At 34.3% G+C, this 23,422-nt stretch overlaps 1 protein-coding gene across 7 annotated transcripts in view; it reads right to left on the bottom strand.

Moving 5' to 3' along the window:
• LOC118195621 (protein still life, isoform SIF type 1-like) overlaps positions 1-23,422 on the bottom strand; it is a 749,226-nt gene that overhangs the window by 65,342 nt on the left and 660,462 nt on the right. For all 7 annotated transcript variants that reach the window (XM_085813741.1, XM_085813746.1, XM_085813743.1 and 4 more), the window contains 4 exons: positions 17,255-17,439; positions 9,026-9,113; positions 5,731-5,889; positions 3,061-3,241 (listed from right to left, as the gene is read on the bottom strand). In XM_085813741.1, coding sequence (XP_085669867.1) covers positions 3,061-3,241; positions 5,731-5,889; positions 9,026-9,113; positions 17,255-17,439 — 613 coding nt within the window. The remainder of the gene's footprint in view (positions 1-3,060; positions 3,242-5,730; positions 5,890-9,025; positions 9,114-17,254; positions 17,440-23,422) is intronic.

The raw sequence follows: 23,422 nt of genomic DNA, 5'->3' as shown, positions 1-23,422 counted from the left end.
AGTAGGACCGAAATACCAGTGTTCAGCGATTTTGTGGAGCGGGCTGCGCCCGCTTTATACACATAAGCATGGAGAGGATACTGCATAAACGATACACATGAGTTAAAGCAAGAAAACACCCGGGGAGCCAGCTCGTTCGCCGACACCGAAAGTTGGATCGAACTACCAGCGTTAAGAGGCTTTGAGCAGGCTGCGCCCACTTTTATCACATATGCATCCAGAAATCACTTTATACACTATACACATGCGGAAAATCAGGAAAACGCCCATGCAGCCAGCCCGCTCGCAGAGATTCGAATGTTTGACCGAACTACCAGTGTTCAGCGGTTTTACCCGGTATCCGCGCGCTGTATTCACGTATGCGACCAAATTTTATGTACAGTACCCCGGAATTCGAAAGTTGGACCGAACTACCAGTGTTCTGTAGTTTTGCGCGGGCTGCTCCCGCTTTATTCAAGTATGCATGCAGAAGATACCGCATACACGTTACACATGCGAAAAATCCCGAAAACACACATTGAGCCAACACGGTCGCTTGGATTCGAAAGTTGGACCGAACTACCAGTAATCAGAGGTTTTGAGCGAATTTCGGCCGCTTTATTCACTTATGCATCCAGAAGATGCTGCGTACACGAGGCACATGCGTAAAATCACGCAAACACCCATGGACCCAGCCCGTTCGCCGGGATTCGAAATTAGGACCGAACTACCAGAGTTCAGCTTTATTCATTTATGCATCCAGAAGACACTGCATACACAACAGATATGCGTAAAATCACAAAAAACATGAGTGTAGCCTGCCTGCTCACCGGGATTCGAAAGTTACCGTATACCATCTCAAAGGAGCAAAGAAAAATCTTTAATCTAAAAAAAAGTGTGAATTTAATTTTTATTGGTGCGAACTTATTTAAAATATCATTTGCATTAAAAGATAATATCTAAATTAAATGCACGTATCTAATAACATAAAAAAATATATTATTCCAAAAAATCAAATTTATTATTAAAAAAATAACAACATATTTTTAAAAAATAGCTTTTTCAGATTTTTTAATTAATATCCCAGCTGATTAAAGTTGTACAACTTCAAGAACGTCATCATTTAAATTTAATGTAATATAATAACTTTTATTCAATATCAATAAAAGAATTAACGTGACAATCATCCTAACCTGAAATTAAAAAAAAATTGTGAAAAGCAGCTGTTTATTTAAAATGCCTACATTAACGAAATATTTTTAAAATACAGTTAGGTAACATGCAATCGCGTGCTTTATTCAACTTTAGAATATAACCTTGATTTGTATCTGCGGCGATTCAAGAAACTGTTGCAATCGGAAAAATGAGCCCGAAAATTAGCCTTTTCACAGTTTTTAATTAATATCTCAGCTGATTAACGTCCTACGAAGATGAGAATGGTATCATTGGATTCGTAGAATTTTTTGGAATCCGCAGACACCTGCCTCGAATTCCAACTCAGCGCCGTTCCATAGATATTTAAGAAAAAAGAAATTGACACGTGACCTTTCGCCAGCACAAATCTCGAGCGGAAGCAATTGTCATCCCCCCGGCGCTTTCGAAAAAGCAATTTTATCTCAGCTAATTCCGAGACGGTTGCCACTCCGAAAAATGAAATAACGTTTTCGCAGTTTTTAATTAATAACTTCGCCGATTATTGTCGTACGAAGATGGGACCGGTATCGATGGATTCGTTGATTTTTTTCGAATGCGGGGATATGCGTTTCGAATCGCAACTCGGAGCCGTTCCACAGATATTCGAGAAAAACGAATTTGGCACTCGGCCAAATCCCTAAAATAGGGGAAACCCGTGAAAGAAAGTGCAAAACGTAGGGAAATGTAGGGAGAAAATCAGTTTTTAATTAATATCTCGGCTAATTAAAGTCGCACGAAGATGCCGATGGTCAATCCGGCGAGCCACGGGCATTCTGAATCCAACGGTACCTTCCGCTAAGCTCTACACCCAGCCGTTCCCGAGGAGATGATGTTACAAACACACAAACAGACAGAGGCACACAGATTTTAATAGTATAGATCTTTAGAATATCTTCTGATGTTGCCATTCCGTCAAAGCACAACTCTGTTTTTATTTATAATTCACGATCTTGTTTTATATCAGATCTTTAGAATATCTTCTGATGTTGCCATTCCGTCAAAGCACAACTCTGTTTTTATTTATAATTCACGATCTTGACAGTGTTATAACATGTAGAATAGCCTAAATTGTTTAAAAAGAACTACTGTCTTGTATTAATGTCAAGGTAATTACTTACTGTTTACATCTTTACTATTACTTGTTCAATCTTAGGAAACGCGTAAACAAAAGTTGATTTTCTTCAACTGAAATAAAAGCTAAATTGTGAGTTGAAATAAAACAAAATAATTTTAAAGTCTATTTCGCACGGAAATAAGAATTATTTTCTTTCTCTAAACAATATAATCTTTGTCGAAATGAAATACGATAAAATATGAAATTTTGTCTCTGTTAATAAAAATAATAGTATATTTAATCTACGAAGAGAAAGCTTTCTGGTTATTCAGATAGGTCGTTTTTCCAGTCAGTTAAGTGGAATTCTGTTGCTATTATAAAAGCAGCTGTCTATGAAAATATAGAATATATATATCTTTCTTATTTCCTGCATGTTTCAACAAAACCTTTCTAAGATGGGAGGAATTAACAGCTGTAGGTATTTGAAATAATACTGTTTTCCTTTATTGCAGTACTTCAAAAATCTCACAATCAACAATCTGAGTGATTTTAAAAGCAAGGGACATTAAAACTGCGAAGGAGGCTACATTCCAAAATGAAATTTATTTCTTACAGAAAAGTTTTTAAAAAGTCTAAATAGGAAATTAATTTGTTAAATATCCTTTGAACTGCAGCCATACAATCTAGAAGAGGAATATGCTTTCTTCCACAAGAGGAATGTGCTTTGCTTAAGTAGTTCAAAAAACGAAGACGGGACATTAGATACTACCTTTCTATCTGGCTTTTGCATCAGAACGTTAGAAATTGTAATAGAAGATATAAAATGTCAGTACCTTGTTCATAAGCTTGACTGTTCTCTTCGACACGGCTGACGTAGACGCACAGCTCATCCTGATGGTCAGCGTTCTCGATCAGCTCCGCCTCTACGCTGAACCCGAAGAGGACTTCGAGATTGCAACGAAGCAATTCCACTTGGTACAACACTTTGGCACAGATCTCCACCTCCTCGTACGTCTACCAGTAGAAAATGTAATATAAAAGGTCAGAAGTTTTACCTTTTCATTGTACATTCTACTGCACTTGTACTTTCTAAAAGATACACTAAAATACCAGATACCGTAATACCAGCAGAATATTCAGCTAAAGAATTTAAGTCTTCTCTTGAACTAAAATGCTCTGTCTATCATCAGTAGCTTTTGGGGCTGCTAGCAACATTTGAAAATCACTGGTGACAAATTGTTTTCTTTCAATATTAAAGCAAGCTACTATGTTTCATTGATTGTAGCCTTAATGATTGTCGCCAAATAACTATAAGCTATTATAAATCATCCACCGGCTTTCAAAACACTGCATTTTATATTATTGTATATATAATAAAATCACATACGTATTATATAATATATATATTATAAACATATAAGATATGATATGTATCATGTAATATATGTATCGCGTATCAGTTAATATTACTCATATAATAATAACTGATATATGAAAGGAACCGGAAACCTACCAAGTTTTCCTACCGTCATATACTGTAATATTTTTTCTTTCTTTCTTTTCCATTTTTGTGTGTGTGTATTCGTGTGGCTGGTCAAATGATATACATCCAGGCGGTAGTCAGGTAAGATGCATATCTTTTGTAGCTACGCATTTAAATCTTTTCTGAGCCGAAACTGGTTGTTGGGATACATATGATAATACATTCAATACTTAATTTACGCCCCAAAGCAGAAGTTACATGGTTTAAAATCAGGAAACCCCGCAGAGCGCGCACCATGCTACGAAAGATGTAGGCCGAACTTGAATATCATCTGCATGTATGTCACGTGACTAAAGGGATAAACATAGAACGTTTGTAGATGGGTGCGGGAAACCTTACGAATTTCCTATTCTTTTCAAAATTATCTTTTTATGTTTAATATTAAAGAAGTTATATGTTTTGAAATCCACTGAATCATTCATAGTAGCTATGCACGTCACTTAAAGTTTCCAAGACCGTTCCATGAGTTGAAGATTAATCAAAATTTTATTTAATACGAAAGAAAATTAATTTAATATGTTGATACAAATACTATTTTCAAAAACCCCATAAATTAAAAACTATTAAATGTGCACAGAAGTTTAATGTATGAATTTTCTACTCAGAACTAATGCTGTCAGCATACTCTCTGCGAAAATGTGCACCAAACGAAACATAAACAAACAAACAAAAAAATGAACAGTAAGTTACCTATTACAAGCACAGAATCGCTGTTAATAAACTAATATGGAGTTACATATTACAGCATGTTTAAAAGCGTCACAATTGGAGTTTGGAACAATATAGCATTAAAATGATAATAAATTGATATAAATTATAGTTCATTGTCCTTTAACTCTCCGAAAGCAGGATACGTGAATAAAGGTTTCGCCTTTTATCCTGAATATATGCGGGGAACGTTCTTATCGCGTCGGCAGAAATTGGGATTTCAGCTGTGATCAAGTTTCGAAGGAAGAAAGGGTTTGACTTTTTTTAAGGCTTTTATGAATTTTATACCACGGTTCTCGTCATCAGAACCTCTCTAAAAGTGTACAAACACAGTTCTCGGATGAAACAAAAATTGCTAAGCAACTCGAATATGTTATCAGTTAGAAAACATAATATTCATTTATGAATAGCAAAAAGTAATAAATGTATTCGGATGTAATGTATACAACTATAACAAGTTATTTACTAATAGTCTAGAGTGTATGCATTTGTTATTCTTACAAAATGAAATGAAATAATGACTGTAAATTTATCAAAAAATATGATGATTAATGTCTATTCTTATTTTTCGGATGATTTTCATAACTCATCTAAAAGTAAAATTTTTTATAATATTCTATGATATATCCAACAACTTTGAAAACAGCCAATGTTTAAAGAGCATTAAAATGAATTGGTCTGTGAAAGGGAAGTGAAATTTATAATCGAAGGGATATATCCCTTCGATTTTTTAAACCAGATGATAAACATTTACAAAAATAAAAAATATATATAATCGACGTCGGCAAGAATCACAAATCTGAAAAACCTTTATACCAAAAACAGGTACTTAAAAAAATTTAACATGAGCTTTGGTTTTGGAAAAAATATGAGATATACTTTTCATATAATAACTTTTTATATGGACTTGAGAAAATTTTCAGTAATCTCTTTTAGTATCGAGTTAAAGTCTGCAAAATGCATTCAAATAGAAAGAGAAAAACATGCAGATTCGTATTTTTGGCATAGTACCCAATGACACATATATATTTAATTTTATAGCAAAATGTTTTAAGCAACTACAGTTTTTCATGTGGATTTTTGTGAAATGGATTTTCGTTAAATGAACAGAAATTAGTAGTAATCTGATGCTTTTAAAAACATTTAAATGAATTAGTGTTCTAAAACTCGGTATGTTACTCAAATCAGTAGTAAACGTTATTAATTATTATCATTAATTATTCCCAACAAAATGTCAAAGAGGAATACTTACTAGATTATCGAAGAGTTCAGTCCTTGGCGGTGTGTAATATTCGTCATTCTCCTGTTTGATATGCAGGAAGTGGTCCGATGGGGCCAGTTGCTTTTTTAAGCATGCACTCCATAAGACATCTTCCACAGTCATATTCTCCCGAACACACACCGTCACGGACTAAATCATAGAAGACACTATATGTGAATTATAAATTGAAAAATTATTCGAATGCAGCATTGACGTTAAAATCTTTGCTTTGTAGCAAATGACGAGAGTAATACAGTACAAAGTCCGAGATCCTGAACCGTCAGGACTTCAGCGATTCCAGATTTCAGAAAGTTCTTTATTTTAAATCATCAGTTTAAATCTAATCTGATGACATACAAAGATTATGAAATTAAAAACCTGAAATGATTTACGACGATAAAAATTTACAAAAAATTCTCAGTATTTATTTGTACGCTTTATTAAAATTTTTTTTGGTACTTGCGTATTATCCCATCAACCATAAAACAGTCTCCAATAAGCGTAATTTAAAAAATAAACTGGAACCATTACCAGCGAGGAGTTTGGAGCGTTCTAAAGAGAGCGGGCAGTAAAACCGAAGCGTTTAACAAAAGAAATCGACAAAAATCTTTTTACGAAGAACATAATGAAGGAGTCCAATAGTGATTGTTTAATACGTAAAGAGGATCAGTTCCTTCAGCATTCAACAGGAATGATTGTGGCAAATTTCATGGTCGACGGAATAATATATAAGTACATTTCTTTTAATATAAGTTCTTTAAACTGTTTCGTTTGTGCTAATGCTACTTTTCCTTTAATTTCATAGATGACATAATGTTTTGTTAAAAGTTCATTGTTCAAGTTATGTTCTTGCCGTGTTAAAAATTCCCAATTAACTGCAATAGAAGTCTTTCCATTTTCAAAAAACTTCTAGTCATTTTTTGTAGTAATATTTTCTGGATTTAAAACCACATTACAGACTTCGCCATTCGTAGGCTGATTGCTAATTCAGGCATTGTCATCTCAATGGAAAATTTCTGCTTTCATTACTTCTTCACAGTTCTTCAGAAATTCCATTAATTGCAAATTTTCGCTTTCTATAGCGTTCAAAATCTACGCCAAAATAAGGTTGCTGTTTTGTTTCACTTCAAAATAGCATTTTCGTAAGCCAAAATTTCACAAACGCCGTTTTCTTCAAACGTTCAAAACCGCTACAGAAGGTAACCGCAAAACATGCTTTCGTTTTGTAGATCCTGCTAATTTTCAGAGCTAGAAAGTGTTTTCGGCATAATCGAAAATTCAAACTTTAATTTTTACAAGGTAGTTGCAAAGTAAAAGCCTGTAAAAATAATAAAGCTGTATCAAATTAGTTTAGAAAGACAGCAATTTGCTATGCCAAAGTCACTTAATTTCTTTCGAATCTTTGTACCTTCCTGCTGCTATGCCAAAAAGGGAAAACCAGTTTTAGCAACATCCTACTCTAAACAAATACACCTTGGGCTTCACTTATTGTTTAAGTTAAACAAAAAATATCCTCCTTCAGACTCAACCCCTCAAATGCCGAATGTGTGCTCGTGGCTAACGTCAATCAATGTATCGTCATTGGCCGTGATGTGACTCTCTATGCAGTAGATGTTAGAAAGGACAGGAATCTCAGTTAGTCTAAAGAAAATTCTCTTTTACAATACACCGCTTTTTTGGAGCGTTATATTCTCCATTCATAAATTTTGTATTAAAGAAAAAAGAGAAGAAGAAAACATTTTTGGTGATCCAGATTATTCCGGATTTCAGATTTTGTACTGTGTAACATATTCATAGATTAAATATTCTCAATTTATAATTATCATTTTAGGATTACCAATGCACTAGGTAAAACAATAAGGTAAACAATCAGCAGCAACTAATTTATGACTTTCATGATTTATATTCAATGTTTAATAACATCAGTCAGGAAATTGTAGTTACAACAAACATAATATCCAAAATAAAATGACGAATTTCAAATAGCACCTTTTTATTATAACACTATTTTCCCTCTCTAAATGTGATAGAAAAACAAAATAGCAACATGTATAAATTTGCCAAAAAGGATGATTTCAGCAAATTTCGCTAAAATGCATTCAAATCTATTCTTGATTACATAGCCAATCATTACTATTTAAGTTCGCCTCTTTTTAAGTACTCCTACCAGTATTTTAAAGTAAAATTATTATAATATGGCAATCAACTTAAATGTGAGTGTTTTATGTTATAAGAATTGTGAACACATTTGATAATATAAATTTGCTAGGCCATCTTTGGCCATGGTAGCTAGGCAAACTCAAAGTGGTTAAAATTTTGGATAACTCATAGTATCCCTTGGATTCGTAGAATGACATTAACTCCAAAGAATGTCCCAGAGAAATGCTACGTCAATTTTGGACTACACTATTAGCCAGTGAAAAACTTCGGGAGAATTCAAATAAGCAACATTCTTATCTGTGAGAGCGCAATTTCTTTGCCCTCTTACAAGACTATTTACCGATTCCTGTTTAAAAATATAGACGAAATAATCATTATGAAATAAAAAGCTGTTTCGGATATTCCTAGACCGTAGTGACTACCATGAAAACATATGCTGATTGGTTATTTACATCCGAAAGTTCTGAGGATTTCAAATGCGATAGATACTAAGTTGTTTTGCTTAAGGGGGATTATAGTTTGAGAATTTTAGAAACATTATTTATGCTTGGCAATTAAAATTTAAAAATGTATATACTCCAAAAATCAACTAAATGATACAGAGATGGGATAGCATTCATCTTTGAATGTTCTGTTAACATTCATTCCTGGCGGAAGACGACTTTGATTCAAACTCTTTTTCAGTCATTTTGCATCATAAGCTGGAATTGAAATATAACATAAAACATAATCTATAATTTATTCCACTTTTTAATACTGTTATATGTTCAAGAACATATGTTAAAGTTTATTACAGAACCATCACATTTTAATTGTTTAATGTAATTATAAGTGCTTGTTTTTTACCAAGGGATAATTTAACTAACACATTTTATTGGCTCATTTAGTACACCACACATGATGTACGAAATATATTTTGATGAAATGACACATTATAAATATAAATTATTCACATAAAATGATGCACTTTACAGGATTCATTAAAATTTCACTATGCTTAACGGAAATTTTCTATATCTTATATGATGTAGCTGCTGTATCTATTCAAATATATTCCGTGCTTTACGTATGATACACAATACAGGCAAAGAATGAAGTATATACGCAGATCAGAAGTTCAGCTCACCTGACTCTCCGGAAGGAGGATTTTTACCGTTCGTCCGACAACAGCGGGAAGCTCTGTGCTTTGGCTCGAAGCGAGGTTTAAGGATTTTCTGAAATAAAGATTGAGTTCAAAACTTCAAATTTGAAATCGAAAGTTTGGGAAATGAAAATGCAGAATTAATATTTGAATTAGTTCTTAAACAATCGATACTTCAAATTATAATAAATAAACAGATATTTTGAATTATCTTATTTTATTAATTAATTCTGTAATAGGTAAATGTTATACTTAATTCGTCATAGCTGTCTTTTACTTCACAAGTCATTTAATGAAATTAATTTATTTTGAATTCAATGTTACCAATTTTTTTTTAAATACATAATTTCGTGTCGCTAAAACAAAACTATATACTAATCTACCAAAAAATTAACATAGCACGTTTCAAGCAGAGAATAATACTTCACCCTTTGGCGACAATGTTGCATATGCGGTGCTTTTTTAACTGAAAAAATAATAATGTGGACATCACATGACTTTCTTGCACGGCCTATCAGTTTATATGTATACTTTGCTGTACTTCATTTTAACTTAATTCCTAGAATTATTCTAGCTTAATTAACCAATTCCTCGTGGCAAGTTGAAAATGATATCAAAAATTGGAAATTCTGAAATTAAATATCCCGACCAACTTTTATCGTACGGGAGTCAAAATTCTTATAATTTTATTTTTTCGTAACGGGTATAAAACTTACGCAAACATAAGTATAGAACCGAGAGGCTGCATTAAAAATAAGATTTTGTTTTTTACCGAAATTTTTTTTAAATTTGATATTATTAAAACATGAATATTTTTATCATTTTAAATATTTCTGTAACTGGAAGTATATAACTACGACCAACAATTGCGGAAAAAAAAAAAAAAAAAAAAAAAAAGACCGGGTAAGGATTTTTAAGCAAGTTAAGATGTTGGGTAAATATATATATTTGGTATTCTCGATTGCAATAAAAACAGAATGTGCACAATTAGATATTATATCCCATATACAAATTTCAAAATTCTACGGCTAATTGTTTTTGAGTTATGCGAGAACACATACATACGTACGTACAGACGCCATGAAAACAAAATCTCTTTTGAGCCCATTTTAAATTCATTTTATAATTTTGTTTTGGAAAATTGGCCTTTTATTTTGTATGCACCTGCAGACGTTACGCAAAACAATTGTCCAAATGGATTCGGAAACGGTCATAATTATCACTTCGTATAAGGAAATAAAAGTGTAAAATCTCTTCGTTTACAACAAGCGTGCAACATGAGGCTCACAGAGGTAAGTAAAAACAAATAAATGAAAATTACGAAAAAAGTTTAAAATAGAAGGTTAAAGATAGAAAGTTGTTTAAGTGCCGCTAAGCCTAATAATGTTTTTGATGGCGGACATTGATTGTTTACATTTGAAACAGCAGACTAGTGGATTTGTTGCCAATCTAGAGAAACTTAGCGTCTCAACAACAAAGATAACGCCTTCATTTGTTATTGCCAATTAAATCATGCTTAATCCTTCCCGGAATTTTTCCGAGGAAATAAGTGTTTAAGATTTACTTCGTAATTTTTAATATAGATATTTTGAGATTTTATGTATTTTTGCCTTCTCGCGAAGTGAGAACTAAATTAATTGAATGAGAAATAGTCAATCGTCTGTGAAAAACTGTTTCTTTTTTTTTGTTTTGTTTGCTTAATTTCTTGTATACATCATTCTAGCTTTATTATAGTATTTGAATAGAACATGTGGCAACGATTAGATAATTCTATTCTTTAAATGATAAAAATTTTGTGCATTATGAGTTATAATATGAATATAATACTGTTATGAATGAAATATAATGAAATATAATACTGTTAAGTGAATCTAGCGCCAGAGTGTCGTTATGGTAAACAAATACTACAGTGAATTTTAAAGAATGCATTTATTCTATTGCGGTTTATGCGCTGTCGGCGAAGTAGATTTAATTCAATCCAATAAGTTTAAATGAAATGCAAGAAAAAATGCGTATAATTTAATATTCCGTACAAGGAAGTCATGTGGTGTACACATCACATTTTTTTACATTTTAAGTAAGTAAAAGTTGTAAATTCAAATAATTATTATCTTTTCTCCAAGTCATATATAAAACCCATTTAGAGAGTGCTCAGTCAACGAAATTAATGTGTACTGAGTAAGTGTGTACTCAGCACAACTACATATATTCGAAGTAATAGCAAGTTTACATCCTTCTTTATAATATAAACATAAACCAGCTTAAACATTCCCTCCGTAAAAATGGCAAAATAACAAAAGCAGATAACACAACTTTGCCTAGCAATAATTATTTGTAAATGGGCATTAGCACAAACTGTGATCAAATCTGTGTTCATAGCGACATTCAAGTTCAGATAATTAAACAGAAAAATGATACATTTTTAATATCTTTGGTAACATGCTCGTCCTTGAACAGTTACTTCTAGGTTCGAATCAGAATCGAAGGCTTGATTTCACGATGGCACCCTTCAAAAGCAAAGCCATCAGCAGCTTATTGAAATAAGTTTATAAATTTATTATGCTTTTATATGTTACTGTTGCTTCTGACACTTTATGTTTTGGATCATCCTAATTAGGTAACCCTTACTTCATTACCGATACACAGGTGCAATGATATTTCACGCAACAATATATGGGCAAAGGATAAAAAAGATAAAGAAATAACCCCTTTGATGATGAAGCTAAATATGTTTTTGACAGACCAAATAGCATTACAGAATAAAATTCTTCAAATGTTTCCCATCGTAACGAACATAAATATAATATAAAAAATAATTATAAATAAACCCAAATAACGTAATAACGTATACCAATAACATTAGGTTTTCAGTAATCATTCATAATACACGAAAACAGTAACTGTAAGAAATTTTATGTGGAAATATATTTTAATCGCCAAAGAGGGCGTAAATCTTTCATGATGTATATATACTTCTTGTTCTTGGATCTGGCATCCGCCAGTTGAATGTGTGTTAGACTTGAATAAACTTGGTAGTTTAGAAACCTGATTTGTAGTGTTCATGTATCTTGATGTTATGTGTGATTCGAATTAGTGTTTTTTGAACTAAGATATCTTGCAATTCTTGACAGTTAATATAATATTTTATACTTTTGGCGCCGAACAGTTGCGCACAAACAAATTTTTTTTTTTTTTTGATTTAGAATGTGGTGTTTTTCGTGTTACTGAAAAATTATTCCCTTGCACTGAACGTGGCAAGAGTAACGTTCGGAATACGTATGAATGTGTTTCACCAGGAAAGTGAGTTACCAAATTTGGATTATACCATTTGAAGCCTGCACCAGGTAAGAGAATAAAAATTACTTTTGTTGTTATTATGGCAGACGATATTATTAAATTGAAATCTGCTAGAAAAATCCTGAGGCAAGCTATTTCTAGAATAATAAATGTTGTAGAACCTGAAATTAAAAAAGACATTTGGGATAAGAATATGGTAGAAGAAAATGTGTTTTCACTTGCTTCTAAACAGTCTGCGTTAAAAGAAATTAATGAAAAAATATTGGATTGTTTTAAAGGGGATGAGTCTGAAATTGAGAAAGAATGTAATACTGTGTTAGAGTATGATGAAAAAATAAGTTTATGTATTTTTAGGGCTAAAACGAAACTTAATTTAAATTCTCAGATAGTGAGCATTGAAAGTGAATCGCCTGGTAACCATACTGCTGCCGTAAAGGTCGAAAACAAAACTAACATTCGATTACCTAAAATTTCAATTCCTAAATATTATGGTGATCCTAGTTTATTTTTGGAATTTTATAATTCCTCTGAAAATGCTATTGGTAATAATAATGAGTTAACAAAGGTCGAGAAGTTTACCTATCTTAAATCCTTACTCGCAGGACCTGCTTTAAGTGAAGTATCCGGGTTTGCACTATCTAATGAAAATTATGACGCTTCTATAAGTTTAATTAAAGAAAGATTTGAACGAACAGATTTGGTAATATCTTCGCACACGAATAAACTCTTGAATCTTGAACCGGTTAAAAGTTCGTCCAATGTGAAAGCACTAAGAACACTATACGATTCTTGTGAAATCAATATAAGAAGCTTAAATTCATTGGGTATTGTGTCGGAAGCTTACGGAACCCTTTTAGGACCCGTTATTTTAAAACTTTTACCAGACGATATGAATTTGGAGTTTAATAGAAAAAGAAACTCTAAACAGCAATATAGCCTAACAGAACTTCTCGAATTCATTAGATTGGAAGTTGAGAGTCGGGAAGCTTCTAATTTAATAATAAACTCAAAGAAAAGAGACACAAATTACGGTGTTAAGCAGAATAAAAATAATTACTTAAAAGAGGCAAGCGTTCCTACTGCTTCGGCGTTAGCTACAGTGACTAAGCCGTATTGTTTCTGTTGTAATCAAAATACACATGATGTAGGAAAATGTGAGAAAACTAATGAGCAAAAAAGAGCGATATTAAAATACCATGGACGTAGTTACAGTTGTTTTAAGAGAGGTCATGTAGCTTCCAGATGTAAAATGAAACTTCAGCCTTGTGAGTTGTGTAATGGTTTAAATCATAATAAGCTATTTTGTAAAAATATTCTTCCTGAAATGGAAGCAGTTTCAGATGTTAAACAGAAAGTAGTTACAGTATCAGATTCTAAGCAGAATGTAGTTGCATCCCTGTCTTTTAACTCTGAGACTGTTTCTGAAACTGTTGATAAAGGTGTATATTTACAAACTTGCACTGTTTACACTTCAGCTACAGATAATACTAGAAGCCAAATAGTAAAAATCTTAATTGATGGTGGATCACAGAGGTCATTTATTAGATCTGATTTGGCTAAAGAACTAAAATTAAGGACTTTAAGGAAAGAAAGGTTATATATTTATTCATTTGGGTATAGCCAAGGTAGACTAATAGAATATAATGTTGTTCAAATTACCCTCAAAATTATGCATTTCCCTAATGGCTCAATCACTGTTGAAGCTCTTGTTACAGAAAGAATTTCTGGAGCGATCATAAAAATTCCCTCCAAAAACATTTTAGAAATATTAAAATCAGAAAATCTAAAATTAGCCGATAGTGGTGAAGCAGCTGAAATAAAAATATTGTTAGGATCTGATTCATGTTGGGAAGTGCAAACAGGCGAAAAGAAAAGAGTAACTAATAAATTATTTGCGGTGTCTTCTATATTTGGTTGGTCCTTAGTTAGATCTTTAGAAGGTGATCAGTCTAGTGCCTGTATTTTTACAACTGGTGCTTCTCATTGCTTGAAGGAAGATAATAATTCAGTTAATGACTGTTTGCGAAGGTTTTGGAGTCTAGACCATTTGGGTTTAGAGGAGAACGAGAATCCTGACGATAAATCAGTCATTGAGAATTTTGAAAAAGAATTGCATTTTACTAATGGTAGATATGTAGCTCGTTTGTTATGGAAATCACATCATGCAAACTTGGGTAATAATTTAGAAAATTCCAAGCGACGACTAGTATCTTTGATTAATAATTTAAAAAGTGATGAATGGCTTAGGGCGAATTATGATAAACGAACATAATAAACGAACAGTTAAAAAATGAAATAATTGAAGAGTGCGAAATTGAAAGTTGTGATAGTAGTAAAGTGTATTACATGCCACATGCTCCAGTTGTAAGAAGAAATGTATCAAAAAATAAAGTCCGTATCGTGTTTGACGCATCTTCGAAGTGTAATGGTGTATCTCTGAACAATTGTTTGATGCCTGGCCCAAATTTGAATCCTTCTGTTTTGGACTTGATATTGCGGTTCAGACAATACAAACATGCGTTCTCAGCAGACATTGAAAAGGCCTTTCTCCAGATTGGAATCTCTGAAATTGATAGAGATGTATTACGGTTTTTATACTTTGATAATAATTACAATTTGAAACATTATAGAATGACTCGCGTTCCTTTCGGTGTATCATGTAGCCCTTTCATTCTGGCGTGCACTATAAAAAAGCATATAAAGAAAATAGAGTTAGAAAATCCAGATATTTTTGAGATGTTGAACTGTTCGATCTACGTAGATGTTTTCTATGTTTGTAAAATTTTGTTTATGTTTTCAATGTTTGTAAAAAATCGAGTATCTGAAATACAATCATTAATTTGCCCAAATAACTGGAGACATTGTAATGGGAAGTCCAATCCAGCGAATATTTTATCTTGAGGATGTTCAGCCGAATATTTGTTGTCTTCAAGATTATGGCAGTCTGGGCCAGACTGGTTAGTTGAATCAGTGAGTGCTTGGCCTAGTAAATGTATCGTGACAACGGAGTTTTCTGATGCTGAATTAGAGCGGAAAAGGTGTATAAATAATACGACAATATTGCCGTCTTTTGCAGAAAAATCTAATTCTCTGTTGAATCTTGAAAATTATAGTAAATTAATTAGAGCTATTAGAGTAACTGCATGGATATTTAGATTTATTCACAATCTGAAAAATAAAACTGACAAGAAAACCGGACCCTTGATAGCAGAAGAACCTTTTGCCGCAGAATTATATTTGATAAAAGAAGTTCAATATGAACATTTTTCTGATGAAATTAATAGTTTAAAGTCGGCACAGTTGATTTCAAAACACTCAAACATTTATGAACTAAATCCTTTTCTAAGTGAGGAAAGAGGTTTGTTAGTAGGAGGAAGACTACAAAAATCAACTTTAAGTTTTCATGAAAAGCATCCTATAATTATTCCTTCAAAAACTCATTTTACAGATCTTCTGGTACGTGATGCACATGAACGAGCTCTTCATACAGGTGTAGCTAGTACTCTCATGTTCCTCCGTGAAAAGTACTGGATAATTAGATCCAGACAAAATGGGAAACGAGTTATAAGAAACTGTGTACTGTGTCAGCGTTATAACGGCCGACCAATGCGACAAGTCATAGCACCATTACCTCCACCTAGAATTGAAAAAGCAAACCCTTTTGATGTTATAGGACTAGATTATGCAGGTCCACTTTTCGTGAAAAATGAAGATACGAAGATACGAAGATGAGAGTGAAAAATTAAGATATCCTATTATTTACCTGCGCAGTAACTAGAGGCATTCATCTTGAACTAACAAAAGATCTCACAACTAAATCTTTCCTACTTGCTTTTCGTCGATTCATATCAAGAAGAGGGTTGTGCTCTCTAATATACTCAGATAACGCGCGTACATTCAAGGCAGCTGATGCAGAGCTCAAAAAGATGTGGCAGGTATTAAGCCATTCCGATGTAAAGAATTATTATGCAGCAAAGGGCATTCAATGGAGGTATATCATTGAAAGAGGAGCCTGGTGGGGCAGATTTTACGAGAGACTTGTTCGATCCGTCAAAACAATATTAAGAAAAATTCTTGGTAGAACATCACTGCTACCTGAAGAATTGGAAACTGTACTGACTGAAATTGAAGCGGTGATAAATCGTCGACCCTTGACTTAAGTCCAAGATAATGAGCCCCAAGTTCTGTCACCTGCTCATTTTCTGCTAGGGCAGAAACTTGCTAATTTTCCTCCTGTCAAATACACTCATGAAGTGTGCAGTACTAAAGAAATTCTTTTAAAAGCGCATCTATATCGTGAAAAATTGTTAAATAACTTTTGGAAAATCTTTTATAAAGATTATTTGTTGAATATGAAATCTGCAAATTGTGTGAACAATCACCGTGCAAAACACGACTTAAGTGTGAACGATGTCGTGATTTTACAGGATGAACATTTACCACGTAACAAGTGGAGATTAGGAAAGGTTCTCAAAATATTTACCGGTAGAGATGGACTAATTCGCAGTTGTGAAATAAAGACTGAAAAAGGCATTATAAAGAGACCTTTACAATTATTAGTTCAGCCGGGCCCAGTGTGTAAGAAATTTTATGTGGAAATATATTTTAATCGCCAAAGAGGGCGTAAATCTTTCATGATGTATATACACTTCTTGTTCTTGGATCTGGCATCCGCCAGTTGAATGTGTGTTAGACTTGAATAAACTTGGCAGTTTAGAAACCTGATTTGTAGTGTTCATGTATCTTGATGTTATGTGTGATTCGAATTAGTGTTTTTTGAATTAAGATATCTTGCAATTCTTGACAGTTAATATAATATTTTATAGTAACAACCCTGAATACTTTCAGTCGTAAAAGCCTAATATTGCAAGAAATCATTGTAAGATAGATCTTCAGATGAATTAGGAAGTAACTCACTTGCTGCTGTTGGATCTGGAGAGGGGTAGCCGCGGTCTCCGCTTGGTGGCACCTCTACCAGATAAGAGGTTCGTTAGGAGGGAAGGACTTCGAGCGCAAATGAAGGCGTGGAAGGAAGACACGGTGAAAACTCCCAGTTTGTTCAGAGTGCTCTTCGTACCCTTCGATACATGAGTCAGGAGGCTCTGCGAAACAAACCAGAAAAATCACTTTTACAGTATACATTACAAAACTAAAAAATAACTTCTCAAAAACTAACATATTGAAACTTACGTATGTTGATATATCAAAGAACACAATTGTACATAAAAAGCAAAAGCAACGAAACGCTTGGATAAAAACGATAGAGTTTTATTTGCTTTGGAGGTATAAACTAGATTCAAACTCCCAACAGACACAAAGTGAATTATCGCTATGTCTGAAATGAACATGGAAAGGTTTTATAATAATCTTTTTTATTTAAACACTATCAGGTTCAATGTTCCGTCTTACCTTCTTCGAGAACATGCAAAGACCTGACTCGGAAGAGAGAGCTTACTAAAGCTATGTTCAAAACTGTGGGAAGTAAACAGGATACACAAGAAGGGTATACAAAACCCTTTATTTTTCTCTATTTACAATAACTTCCGTACTTCGGAATACACAGACCCGCTACTTGGGGTCTAACGTAAAAATATAAAAATAGAACTAAACTCTAAGTTAACTTTAAAATAATAAACGTGGAAGATTGGCCTTATATTAACAGGAAGCCGTATGTAGTACAGAGAACTGTGAACACTACAATACGTTTAAAATTTATCAAGAGGATTAAAACCTCTGGCCTGGAAGGCAACAAGCAACTGCGTAAAACTTCTAAGGTAAGCGGCCTGCTTCGACTCACTGCTTCCTCTCTCTCGCTTGGCAAAAAGCCACAACTTAAATACTTGGCGTTCGCCAGACAAACTTTGCATAAATACATTAATGCTTATAATTCTGGCCAGAAGTAGAAAATAAGAAGTGATAGTAAAGATTTAAAATAAAATAAACGTTAGTAAAACTTAAGATCCTTACATACTTCCCGCCAGAGTTAATTAGTTTGAAACTGAGGTCTAAAACGACCTTGTTGAAAACTTTTAGCTCTAGAATCTAACGCGAGGCCAATCTTTTACAAACATCTTTCGCTAGAAACTAGAAATTTAAAAGAAAGAAATTTGTTTTTACAATAGCAGCTCCCAGGACACAATTTTTTCATCTGTACTGCATCTAAAGAGGAGCTTTTATTCAAATCTGGTTCCTTCCAGAGATCTGGAAGGAAAACTAGTTTAATGAAATGTTACACAATGAAATGGCAAGTAACATGTATAATTATATTTCTCTTAACATTCTTATTTCATTCATAACTATTTTAGTTATCTCTCCCCGTGCTCTCTGACATGTGTTGTAAAAGAACACCAAACACGAATGTGTTTATGTCTATGTGTTCAACACTTCCTCCTACAATCAAAACACTAACGTGTTAAAATTCAACATACCAAGACCTCGTAACACACCCTAATTTCAACTCTAAACCCTGAGGTACTATTCTGAAAGTGGCTAACTAAGTGTAGCGTCAGAGAGCCTAACTACATCATTCAACCTTTAACACATATTCACCACGATTTAGTCTTTTTACAGTCACACGAATAAAAAAAAAATTTAACATTACTTTCACTTTTACCATATCACGGTATTTCTTAACATTTAAAATAACAGTTCACATTGTATATAAGAACATATTAACATGCCGTTAATTTTATACATTTGAAAACATACATTAGTAGTACATTGTTAACTTCTATTCTTTTCAAAGCAAGTGCCAATTCTTTCTACATTGAAATAATACATTTCAAAAAGTCTTTCAGACTAAAACTTCTTTCTTGCCAGAATGTTTAAAATAATATTTATACAATAACTTTTTACAATATTTAAGTCTTTACACAACGCTATTATACATCTAGTTTTACGCGCGAGTAATTGAAAAACATAATACCAAAATCGGTAACAACTCATTTCTCGCCCTTTTGGCGATAAAGGTAGACCTCGCATGAGGTAAAACTTCTTGAAATCTGCCACTTGCAGTAAGAATGAAAGATTAACTTAAGTTTGTAAAGTAACATAAAATTTTACTTATCTTTATCATTCCTTTCTGGGCCCAGTCCTTAAAGGTAGTGCAGATAGTTGTTTGATTTATCCTCCTTCTTGTACGGGCTCGCCCTTCAGTTCCTTCCTCTAGATGCTTTCTTTTTTCTCCAGTTCTGTCACCCTTGAATACCTGTGGTCTTGGTCGTTTGATGGCAGCTGGTCTTGACGGAACCGGGAAACTTCTTTCGTGTTCCTGCTTGGACCTCGTTGCTGGCCGTTCAAATTTTCCTTGTAACTTTTCCTCCGTCGCTGGTGGCCCTTCCGCAGTTCGGCGAAATTTGCTGCGGAGAGTCCTGTCGGATGAGTAGATCTTCCGTTTTAGAGCCGGGTTATAGTTGCCGTCATTTCTCCTGGTTCTCTTTGCATACGTCGTCCTTCTCCCTTCTTCATTCTGCGGGTGTTCGTGAACTCTCTTTTCTGGACGGTGGAACGGCTTCTTTTTCTTGCTACCTTCAATTTTTCCGCGGGGAAACTTTCTTTTCACTTGCTCCTGCCTCTTAATGGCTTGCCCTTGTACTTGTCGTTTTTCCACCTCTGGAGCTTGTGCCTGCGGTGTCTGCCGTGCCGGATCCTGCAAAAGATCTTTAAAAATTTTCATTTTATTACGATCATAGTAGGGTTTGATTTGATCAATGTTTGCGGAGCAGGTTTCATCATTTCTAGCCTTTAACACTACTACAGCGTGAGTTATTTTCTCTATAACATATGGTCCTTCAAATCGTGGAAAAAATTTGGCAGTTTTATCTTCTGGTGCTGAAGAAAGTGAATGCTTAATTTTTAAAACTTCATCCCCTACTTTATAAGTTACTCCCCGTCGTTTCAAGTCGTAATATAGTTTTTGTTTTCTCTGTGCTACTTCAGTATTCTTCTTTGCTTCCTTAATTAGTTTTTCTATATCACCCATTTTAAATTCTGGGGCTCTTAGTTGCACATAAAATAATTTATCTAACAGCGTTATAATCTTTCTGCCTAAAAATAACTCAGCAGGAGTTTTGCCCGTTGTATCATGTTTTGCGGTCCTAAGGGCGAAAGCAAATTCATTGACATAGTTATCCCAGCTTTTATGAAAATTTTTAACATAACTACGGATAATTTTCACTATATTTCTATTGACTATTCCGCTATATTTGATTACGGCCGATACGGGACCATTTTTAAATGAGGTATGCCCAGTTTTTGGCACATGTCTTCAAATATATTACTTACAAATTGAGGACCATTATCCGATATAACTTTTAGGGGCGCCCCGTATTTTAAAATATATTTATTTAAAATAGAATCAGTAACTAATTTCGCGGAGGCTCGTTTTAAGGGAACAATTTCGGTCCATTTACTAAAATGATCAACCATAACAAGGAGATAGCGACTTTTATTTAACTGACTTTTTGGGAAAGGGCCCAATAAATCGTTGCCAATTATTTCATTTGGAAATTCGGATTTAATACTATTTAGAAACCCGGCCGGGCGGAAATTAATATAATTAACTGCCTGACATGTTGGGCAGGACTGGACATACGCCCTTGTTAACTTTTGCAGTTCAGGAAAATAGACTGCCTCGCGTACGCGTTGGATAGTTTTCCGAATACCAGCATGAGAAGCTAAAGGGCTGTCATGGAGCTCCTGCAGGATATTTAATCTAAGACTAGCTGGGATAACAGGTCGAAATTCGTTGTTGGAATTCGTAGTTTTTGTATAAAATAATAGACCATCTATTAGTTCGTAATGGGCCGCCCTATTTCTTATCGCCACAATATCTTGGTGGCTAAAATTTTCAGGATCCTTTAAATGCTCATAAATGCTTCCAAACTCAGGATCTTTACCCAGTTCGGTTATTACAGTTTCTCGGGAATTTATTGTACATGCTGTGAGCATTGCCACCTTTACAGTATTACCTTGTTCATCTATTTTAATTCTTGATAGGGCATCTGCTACGATATTTTCCTTTCCGGGGGTATGCTTGATTACCAGATTATATTCTTGTAGCTTGAGTGCCCATCTTATTAACCTTGGGGATAAGTTTTCCCCTGAGTACAATCTAGTTACCGCCGCATGATCAGAGTACACTGTTATTGGCGCCTTTCCAAAATAGACTCGGAACTTTTGCACTGCTAACAGAACTGCAGGTGCCTCTCTCTCGCTCGCGGAATAGTTTCTTTGTGTTTGATTTAAAGTTCGGCTAAAAAAATGCCACGGGATGCTGATTTTGCGAAAGTACCGCTCCTACCGCATAATCCGAAGCATCCGCTGAAATCTCTAAATTCTCATCCTTTTCAGGAAATTTCAACACAGGGGCTTGCGTTAATGCTTGTTTTAATTTTTCGAAAGCACTATTGGCTTCGGCCGTCCACGAGAATCTTGCCTTTTTCCTTTTTAATTTTAACAATGGCTCAGCGATAGCTGCAAAATCTTTTATAAAGGACCTATAATATGAACAAAGTCCTAGAAAAGAAGAGAGCTTCTTCGCCGTGTTTGGAGTCGGATACTTTTGTACAGCAATTATTTTTGATTCGTCTGTCTCTATTCCTTTCTGAGATATTTTGTAACCTAAATATTTTAATTCAGGGGCTGCAAATTTGCACTTTTCGACATTAACTTTTAGACCGGCCTCATTTAATAAAGAAAACACCTGTCTTAAATCCTGTACATGTTGGTCGAGATTATCACTAGTAATAATGATATCTTCTAAATAGATAAATGTGGACTTTCCAAGAACAGGTCTTAACACAATGTCCATACATCGCTGAAATGTTGCCGGTGCCCCTGAAAGGCCAAACGGCATACGCAAAAATGCATAAGTGCCAGACTTGGTTATAAAAGCAGTCTTAGGCACGTCCTCAGGCCTAACCCCTATTTGAAAATAACCAGTCGTTAAGTCTAAAGTCGTCATATATTTGGTGGATGTTATGTTCCTTAGAATTTCTTCAATTATAGGTAACGGATATACCGGATATTTAGTTATGGAGTTTAATTTACGGTAATCGATTGCGAATCTCCACCTTTTTGGATGTGTCAAATGATAGTCATTATTTTTCTTACATAAAACCACCGGGCTAGCATAACTACTTGAGATGGGCGTTATGATCTTTTTACGTAGCATATCGGTGATATGCCATTCTATAATTTTTTCCTTATTCTTATCATACCGGTATGCTTTGTGGCGAACTGGCATTGAATCTCCGGTGTCAATACTATGGTTAGTAACCTGAGTAAATCATAGAATATCACTAAATAACGAAGCAAATTCACTTACCACTTGTCGGATTCTTCCTTGCTCGTCATTAGGCAGGTGGTCAAGATTTAACATTGGCGGTTCAGCCTTCTCTGCACGAACTGGTTTCATTGTCAGCTTAAGGGACGCTTCATTAAAATCCAGTGTTGCTTGTGCCTCTGAAAGAAAATCTATTCCTAAGATTATATGTGCTTGCAGATTCTTTGCTATAAAAAAGATCACCTTTACTTGTTCGTCCTTGATACGGACATACAGCGGCACTTTACCTATACACTTACATTTTTCTCCTTGCGCCGCTAACACTGTCGTATTATCCGAATTATATATGCGGTATTTCCGAAAATACTTCCTAAAAAATTCTTCTGCCACACAGGAACACTGCGCGCCTGTATCCAGGAGTGCGGTGGCTGGGATATTATTCACCAACACTTCAATCTTCGGAAGAGTCAAATTTTTCACCATTACTGTATTTAACTTGAAGGAAGAGGGGTTTTCTTGGCCTTCGGATTTCCGCACCCTCCCGTCAGCAGAAATCCGTTTTAGTTTAAATTATTTTTCATTTCCGTGCTTTCCTTCTTTTTCCCTTGGCCTTGAGACTTTTTTCCTGGATTGCTATTGAACTGTCGACGTTCGCCGGCTGTTTTTGAATGCTCGGGTTTCCTTGCCCACTGATTCGCTTTGCTTCCGTAGCCGTGTGCTTGAGTTTGCTGTAGTCTTGGCGCACCAAATTGGTTCCGCTGTTGATATTGGCGTCTTCTTTCAACGTCCGCCGTTCTTCT

Source organism: Stegodyphus dumicola, chromosome 3, assembly GCF_044657685.1.
Source record: "Stegodyphus dumicola isolate Sdum_Otavi_A_Nest chromosome 3, ASM4465768v1".
NCBI lineage: Eukaryota > Metazoa > Arthropoda > Arachnida > Araneae > Eresidae > Stegodyphus > Stegodyphus dumicola.
Note: the sequence above shows the minus strand (reverse complement) of the source record. Positions and strands in the feature narration are given on the sequence as shown.